Source organism: Corvus brachyrhynchos, unplaced genomic scaffold (genome assembly GCF_000691975.1).
Source record: "Corvus brachyrhynchos isolate BGI_N302 unplaced genomic scaffold, ASM69197v1 scaffold597, whole genome shotgun sequence".
NCBI lineage: Eukaryota > Metazoa > Chordata > Aves > Passeriformes > Corvidae > Corvus > Corvus brachyrhynchos.
In genome coordinates, this window is record NW_008239000.1 from 401,814 (window position 1) to 410,740 (window position 8,927).

Here is an 8,927-nt window from a genome sequence, read left to right on the forward strand (position 1 = left end):
CCACCACGATGACCGTCACGGTTATGGCCACGATGCTCCCTGTGGATGATCCATCAGAAAGGGCAGGGCTCAGCCCCCTGAGTCCCAGCTCCGTGGCACACATCCCACATGCCAGCTGCTCCCAATTCACCCACGCCAGCCATCTCTGACGGGGGGAATATTCCCTCACTGCTTCCCAAAGAGGATGCTGGGCCCCCCTCTATTTTTGCAATGATCTCCTTCCCATAGAAGCAGGGCAAGTAGATTTAGGATGAAACACAGCTGGGCTTTGCTTGGGCACTATGGACTCACTCTTTGATGCTCCTCCCAGCACCAGGCAGCATTTAGTGCTGAGCCAAGGCTAGAAAATGCTTCAGATCTCCCCTTTTCCAGCCACATGGAGCACTTTTAAGCTACCTGTGTTTGCACAAGGGGACAGGGAGAAGCTCGTGTCAGCTTCCTGAGGTCTCCAGGAGGGAGAATTAAAACCTACATCATCCTAAGTCAGGCTGCACCCACCATCCAGCCATTTTTTTCCTCTCATCCTTAAGTGCTTCAAGTCAAATTTAGAACTGAGGATTTTATTCACATCTCCAGGCAACTGAGATTTGTTATCTACCACTCCTGGTCTCTGCCAGTGGATCAGATGACACAGGCTCCCCCAGGAATTTTGCCCCCAGGAATGATGCTCTCAGGAAGCTGACCACCTCCTCCCTTCCAGTTCAGGGGTCTGCCCCTCCCGTGTGAGCACCCTGATGCTGACATGATATCTCTGTATGCACATGGGGAGCCATGGTGCTCACCTGCACTCAGCGCACGCGGGACCTCCTCCATGGTGACTCCGGTGGTTTTCTCAGAGGCCGTGGCCTCGGCTTGGGTGGGGCTCATCACAGTCACTGGGGGGGATGTTGGCTCCATGGCCAGGCTCGATGCCATGGCCAGCGTCCCCAGGGAAGGGACGTCCTTGGTCAGCAGCGGCGGCTGGGTAGCGCCAGGGCTCACGAGGACAGGTGTTGGGGACAAGCCCATCCTGGGAGGTGAGGAGGGATCACTGGTGGGAAGGGAAGAGGGAGGTGATGGTGCAGCTGTGCCCGTGGGGCTGGAAGCTGCCCCCAAATCCATCATGCTTCTTGCCAGGCTGGCAGTGTTTGCTGTCCGGAGAGTTGGGGATGTCTCCAAGGTGGGTGGCCCTGGGCTGGGGCTGGAGGCTCCGTCTGTTGTGGCCGTGGAGCTCTCGGTGACGGAGACAGGAGCAGGGGACAGTGCTGCCACAGGGGTGGTGGCATTGTGGCCATCCCCCTCCACGGGTCTGGAGGACGTCCCATCTCCAGAAGGTCCCGTGGACAAGGGCAACGAGGGCTGGCCTGGAGCTGGAGTGGGGACATCTGCATCCCTGGAATCTGGTTTCACTGGGACACCCCCCCAGAGGAAGGGGGGGCTGATGGGGCTGAGGGGTGATTCCGGGGAGTCATCGCCCAGTCCTAGGAGTGAGACAAAGAAATGTGAATAACAGGGCAATCCTTGGGGCAAGCTGGTGTTTGGGAGAGCACTGAAGGGTTTGGGAATTAAGCTGGAAATAAGTTTGGGTTTTAAAAAGCTGAGAGCCATCTGAAATAAAGAGATGGGAAGTACAGCTGAGTACCTAGAGGTGAGGTTTAAACCAGCCAGTTGTCCTGGCATAAATCAGCTCCATTTTTCCCCCAGTTTAGGATACCCCCATCCCCAATCACCCCCTCCATCTTCCCAGCATCTCCTCCCAGCAGGAGGAGAAGAAGCTCCTCCTCACAGCAGCCACCGTGCAGCTGGGAATGATAACACAAGACGCCTCTTTCTCCTCTCCCCCCATTTCCTTGTGCATTCATTCGTCTCCATTTCTTAGCATGAAGATGAGTCATTTCTCCCTCTGTCCCCACCAGCTGACTGCTGGGGCTTTCCCCCCCCTTTCAAGGGCTGAACTCAGCACTGGTCCAGCACTGGCCCCCTCAGTGTGGTGAGGGGAGCATGCCAGCACTGCATGACATTGGGAGGCATTTTTATTACATCTATTCATTTATTTACACCCCCAGAGCATCCCAAGCCCAGCACTGGGAAGAGCAGGAACTCACTCCAGCTGCAATGAACTAATTATGAGTGTGGAGGACAGAAACATTCAGTGCCTGTGTGTAGAAACAATGGGATCTGGCACTGGCGAGCAGGGACTCATTAATCCAGCCATAATTTCTTCCATTGGTTCTGTGGGAAGGACCCCATTTCCCAAGCAAAAGGGTCTTGGAGGTGGGACTGAGGCCATGGCTGCTCTTCTCTCCTGAGGACAAGCACTTGGAGATGCCTCTGAGCTTTCACCCTCCTCAGGCTGAGGATACAGCCCTTAGGACAGGGGAGAGGAGAGGAATGACAAGCTGGAATCTGGTTACTCAATAAGCCATCTGGCCACCACAGCAGCAGCGAGGCCTCGACCAAGGATCCTTCACACCAAGGTTCAGAATCCATCTGTATTTCAATAATCCTTGCCCCAGCACACCTGGACATTTCAGATTTCTCCTGCAGGTACCAGACAGCCTCCGCAGCCCAACGAGCCCACCAAGCACAGCAGGATCCTCCCAGGGCTGGGAGCACCTCGGAAGTTTGTTACCTCTGTAAATGTAGATGCTCCCAGTCTCTCAGGGATACAGGCAGCTTTCCACCTCTCTGCAAAGCCACCCTGACGTCCCAAAGTGCTTGGGGTCAGCGGAGCTCCCATGATCTGCCTGAACTTTGGAGGCAAACCAATAGGGAGCTCGGGAAGCTGGCAGTGCTGCTAGCCTGGATGAGTCAGGAACTTTCCGATAATATCTAAGGGGTATAAATTCGGAGGCTGAGCCAGAACTGGAGGCAGGAACAATCTTTGGCTGCTGGCTCAGCACTCCTGGCCAAGGAGGTCACAAGTCACAGGGACTCTTCCCAGGAGAGCGAGCACGACCGAAGGCACTTCTCAGCTCAGCCCTGGTCTTCCCTGTCTCTCCCTGTGAGCAATCCCTGCCTGTGCCAGTGCTGGGCTATCCCCTTCTTCCTCCAAGCCATCAGCTCCATAGGTGATCTGGGACCCAGCCACTGCCCTTGGGGTCTCACCCACAGGAGGTAACCCCAGGAAATCCCAGCCATAGAGGCAATGCAGGCTGCTTCTGAATGGAGTTAGGATGAAGGGACACAAAGGACCCCGGTGAGGGCCCCCTTGGCTCATGCTCCACATATCCCCATCCATATCACTGCACCCAGCTCATGGGCAACCTGTCCCACAGATGGGCGATTCCCAGTCTATCTGCAAGTCCTGTCCTCTACCAACGCATCTGAAAGGGAAAATCAAAGGGAAAACAAAAGCCAAGGAGAGCTTTCCTTTGTTTCCCCAACACCTGGTCTGCAGGAGGTGCTGCTGGGAGCAGGAAACAGAGCAGTGCCCTGGAACAAGGGACAAAATACACAACTGCATAACTTCATTCACGGCCACATGACTTGAAAGGCTAAAAGCACCTCGACAAGGGCCTGTCAGAGGGACCGAGGGATGTTAGCTCCCAGAGGATGCCGAGCACAGCTGAGCCCTGAGGAATTTGCTCATCTAATTCACTTAAAGCAGTTGACCACCCTGCTGGAATCCAGCACGGAGCCGAGGCAGGGGACTGCCAGCACCAGGCAACCACCCGGGAAAGCAGTAGTGTCACACTCCAGAGCCCCACAGGAGCTTTGGAAAGTCCTTTTTCTAGATTTTCTTCACCAGGAATACAGAAAACAGCCAAGGAAAGAAGAACCCAAAGCCTGTCACTCAAATACCCAGCTCTCGGGGAATATTAGCCCTAACCATGTGCCAACCTAAGGAAGGAGCCTGATGGATTCTCTCTCTCTCCTGCTGCCATGCTGCTGTCCTGGCTCCTGGAAGCTACACAGAGGGACAGGTCTTGCCCTTGCGGGAGCTGAGCAATGCTCATGCTCCTCTTGGGAAAGAGCTGCTTGACCTGGGCTGGCAGCCTCTCCAGAATGCATTTCCCAGGCACTCCAAAAGCTATTGCAGCAAATCCTAAATTGCTCTGCCAGCTGAAACACAGCATAAAAGCCACCAGAGAACATCTCCAGCCCGAGTGAATGACATCAGATTGGAGCAGCCACGCCGCAGCAAACAAACATCCACTGATAAGGCAGAGATAGAGCTTTTATCAAGCTTCACTTCAGAACTCATCGCCTCTGACACAGCCACGGGAGATCCACATGACCTAAGCCACACGCCTGTTCTCAGCCCAAATTAACTAAAGCACCCAAGCCCCAGCTGCAGCCAGGGATGCTCCTCGAGCAGCCAAGGCCAAAGGGATAATGAGAGTTTCCATAACATGGATATCATTTGTTCTGCCTGCCAGCAGCAGATCCTGGCTGTACTTCCACAAGGAACCCAGCCACCTGTTGTGAGCAAGAAATGCAACAACAGGAGAAAAACGAGGAGAGCTGCTGGATGCACACACCACCCTGTGCTTGTGCAGTCAGCCTGGGTACCACTTTCTACTCCAGTTCAGCAGCTGGTTTGGGGCAAACACCCAAAAAACACAAGTAACCAAGACCATACCTAAGGATCACACTTAGCTTTTAAGCAAAACGCCGTAGAAACCTCAGTCTTTAATCACAAGAGTGAGCAAAAGGAGACCTTTTGCTAGTCCTGTAGTGTGCTGCTCCTCCACCAAATGCTGACGACAGAACAGCCCTGAGTCCCCTGACTGTGCCTTGGTTTATAACCAGGTTAAGTGATGCAGAGCAATAAAACAATCTGTATTTAAAAGTAAGTAAGGATTTCCTGCTCATGACCTCGTTGGCTCGGCTTTGGTTTCTGTGGCTGGGGATTCCTGTAACTTGTGCTGTTTTTTTTGTAGTTGCCCTCCCTCTTGGTAATGCTCAGGTTTAGCTTTCATTGTATTGCTTTGCTACAAAACCAGCAGCATCTGGCTATGGATGGCAAAAGCTCTCCCTAGAGCACCTGGGACTAAGCCAAACTGGTTTTTGCTTTGGGTTCAACGAGTTTTTCCAGCTGTTCAGCCCTGCACTGCCTCACCTTCCCCGTCACCATGCAGTTTGGGATCTGGGGATGTTCACTTCTCGCTGGCTGGAGGTCCCATCTGCAGTGCACAGGGGTGATTGAGCTCCGTGCTGATATAGGGGAAGGAACCGTGGTGGTTGGTTTGGGCCTTTAACTTGTGTCTCTTTCTCTGGGGCACTGCTGTGGACTCCTGCCTCATTATCCCCAAGAAACATGGATGATGGGGAGGTCTGGGAACAGCTCTGCAGGCTCTAAGCTCTGCCTCACACCCACCAAGCTTTCCATGCCATCACAGAAGGAACATCCAGAGCTGGATTAGTGATGGGAAAGGGTGACTCCTGGGGGTATCCCTGGCTTGAGGTGAGCAGCAAAGCTCCAGCACTGCATGTTAGAAGCAGCATGCCTGGCAGAGGTGCTGCTCCACTCTTTTCCGCTCTCTCTCCTCTGTTTTCAGTGCCAGGGTCTGCTGGCGATGGTATGAAACCAGTTCTGTGAGGAGGAAGAAACCAAGGGAGAAAACCAGGAGCCAGAAACACACCAACAGGTAAAAGGCAAAGCTATTCCCTGTCTGTGTGGAGAAGCCAAGGCCGTCAGACTCAATAAATCTGCAGTTGCTCTGATTCACTGGCAAGCCAAGCTGGCTTCCTGCATGATTAGTTTTATTCTGCTGCATGGTCGTTAAGTGGTTTAGGTCTAATTGCTCTGAAGCTTTCTGTAGCTAAGAGAAACAGCTACACAATAGAAATCCATGTGCTGGGTCCGTGTGTCCCTCGCCATCCCGAGCCTCTGGCCCAACCATGCAGCTGGCCAGGACACCCTGGGGATGTCCCTCCTTGAGGATGGGGCCGCTGCTGAGCCAGCCCATCAGTATCCACCTCCCTGGATGTACCAGCACCTCTCGGAGATGCACAGCCTCTTGCAAAAGGGAAGAGCAAAATCCCTGTGGCCAAATAAAGGTGGGGGCTCTGGGAATCTGGCAAGCAGTGAGGTCCTCCCTGGCTGGGGAGCAGCAGCTCCTCTTCTCCAGGCTGTGGCACGGGAGGAAGGGGCTAATGTGGAGGACTGGTTCACTCCTGCACACTCTCCAGACCCTGAGGAATGCTGTTGCAGGCAGACTCCCCTTGAGGAAGCAGGAGGAAAGCTCCACCACCCTGCCATCTCTGCTCTTCCCAGCTGAAAACAGCTTTTAAAATTCACATGGTTCCCTGCATGCTGCATGGTCCCTCATTCCTTGCCTGGGGTGGGTGTCCAAATTCTCCCCAGGCACCACCTGCCCCATGATCCAAACCCAGAGGTGAGGACTGTTGGTGGCACAACGAATCCACCCTTCACGCAAAGGAAGTGTGGGGTTTCCCCCCCCAAAGCTAAGTGTTGCCTAATTACTCAATTCAGGAAGCCGTTGATCCTGATGCTGCAATGAAAGTATAGCAGAAAAGAAGGTGAAGAGGAATTTTTGGGTAGTTTTTCCCTCCTGAGAGTGACAGAACACCCTCTGGCTAGTGGTCGGCCCGTACAGCCAGAGATATCTGATGAGGACCTGGGGTGGAAAGCAGTATTAGGCAGCACCAGCTCTTTCTAAAATGGTGCTTTGCTTGTTGAAGTGAAAAATGCATTAAGTACTGCAAGTTGTATTCTTGAAACATGCAAACAGGTGCCACGCTGTGCTGATCTCCCTGGGGAAGGGGAATAAGGGATCCCATGGGAGGAGATGCTGTTTGTTGGCTCTTTGGGCTGGGAGCTGGCAGATGGACCTGCCTGCTTGGGACACCTCGCAGGACTTTTTCCCAGGCACATATCTTGGATATGGATCTGGGGCCAGCCAGGAATTTTGCAAGCAGCAGCTCTGCCCAAGTGACAACTCCCCACCTCCCTAATTTTCCTGGCCGGCTGCTAATTAGTGCTTCTAGGTGCAGCTTCCAACATGCATCAGGCCCATTCCAGCCCCTCCCAGGGGGAGAAGCAGCTGGGGTCAGCAGAGGAATTTCAGAGCATCCTCTGGTATTAGAGGCTGATTGCTTGTTGGGCTGGGAGAGGAGATAATTACCCATCTCCACTGTCCTTCAGCTCATGGGGGAGCAGAGTACTTCAAGATTTGCCTCCTCAATGGCAGCTTAAAACAGCCCATGAGGCTCCAAGACCCCCAAAAAGCAGCTCCTCCACCCCAGAATCTCCATGAAGAAGCACTCAAAACCTTAAAAGCCAAGAGCTGCTTCTAAAAGGTACTTAAAATGTCTCAGCTGGGGCACAGGGGGAATTACTGAAGGGGAGAGCGGGCTTGGGGCTGGGCACCACGTCAGGAAAGCAAAGCAGGTCTCAATTTACATCCAGAGTAAGGAGTAATAATAACAGGATAAAAACTTCCTTGTGTGAGACGCTGTTATTTCATTACGTGGCCAGGCAAAGCCCAGACTTATTTTACTCCTGGCCAGTGACGTCCTTGCTGTCATTCTTCATCCTGAAGAATGAGCTTGAAGCATATTTAAATTGTGCTTTGTGTTTCCTCCCAAGTGAGATATATATAAATATATATAGACATATATAGATATATACACAATTAAAAAAAAAATTATTTCAATGGGAACAAAAGTGTTGTAGAAAGCATCTGAAAGATGCTCTAGGGCTGTTTGAGAGCAGCCTGAGAGCCATGGGACCACAGTCCAGGGAAATCTTTTCTGTTTCTTCTGCCAATCCTCGCGGGCATTGGTGCTTTAGAGAGGGATGGTCGTGGGAACAGCTTTGGGTTTGGCCCGGGCGCTGGGAAAAACCCGCCTCCCAACCCCAAAGGTTGACTCCCAGCAGAGACTGGCTGCTTTGGGGGCAAACTTGGGCCAGGGAGGAGAACGTGAAGGAGGAGAAGAGCATCCCCAGCATCGCTGCGGAGCAAAATGCTCATCCCCATCCCTCCCAAACGCATTTGCTCGGAAAGCACAGAAACAGGAGCTCGCTGGCAAATCCCCCCTTGACGGGGAGAAATATTCATCCAGCTCTCCCTCCCCTCGCGCCCCTGGGGTCACTTATCCAGGCGAGATCTCCCACATGCTGGCGTGGTCCGGGGTGACATTTTGGGGTCCTGCAGCCACGACCTGCCCAGGGGCTGGTGTGGGGACGTGGTGCTGGCTGCGGGCTGTCACAGGGAGCTCAGCCCTGGCTCAGCCCCGTCCCCTCGCGCTGCTCTGCCGGCAGCAATGTGACAGTGACAGCTCAGCCGATGGATTTCTCCTCGCGCGCGTCCCCGGTTATGCAAGTGTGTTTCCCATGTTTCTGAGCAAGCCGCTCCTCGTGTTTATTAAAAGCCCAGCCTGGGCGGGTGGAGGGGTGACCTGCGCTCGCTGTCGCGTCAGCCGGGGACAGAACTGTCTCCTCTGACTGTCTCAGTGGGGGGAAGATGTCAAATCGGGTGTTTCTGTGGGATGGGGAGGCTGGTGCCGCCGGGGGGAGATGCCTGGAGCTGGGGGGAAAGCGCCAGGGGCTGGGGGTGTGGGAGCCTCCGCTCAAGGCCAGGGAGAGCCATAAAAGCTCTTTCAAAGCAGTGACCATGGAGCGAAGGGGGATGCGGGACTGGGGGTGAGTCCAGCCCGGGCAGGGGGTGCCCGTGAGGAGAAGCCGGTGGTCCCATCAAGTTGTCTTCCTTCAGGGCAGTCGGGGACTCTGCTGGGGACCCCTCTGAGGGGCAAGGGGTGAGGAAAAGAAGGGTGAAACACCTCTTGCCCGACCCCACCGGTGTCATTGGCGGTGACCCCCCTCACGGGGGCTGTGAGTGGGACCCGTGGTGGGGGCTTACTCTGCGCATTCCTTCTCCGGGAAGAAGCCGGGCTGTCCCCGGCAAACGCGGGGGCTGCCTCCTTCCCCGTCCCCACCGCATCGCTCCCCGCCCGCCACCCGGGGGCCCCGGCGTGGC

General features: G+C 54.4%; 1 protein-coding gene across 1 annotated transcript in view; it reads right to left on the reverse strand.

Moving 5' to 3' along the window:
* PARM1 (prostate androgen-regulated mucin-like protein 1) overlaps window positions 1–8,927 on the reverse strand; it is a 14,901-nt gene that overhangs the window by 1,411 nt on the left and 4,563 nt on the right. The window contains exons 2-3 of the mRNA XM_017738939.1: window positions 783–1,460; window positions 1–39 (exon numbers count right to left, since the gene is read on the reverse strand). Of these exons, the coding sequence (XP_017594428.1) occupies window positions 1–39; window positions 783–1,460 (717 nt within the window). The remainder of the gene's footprint in view (window positions 40–782; window positions 1,461–8,927) is intronic.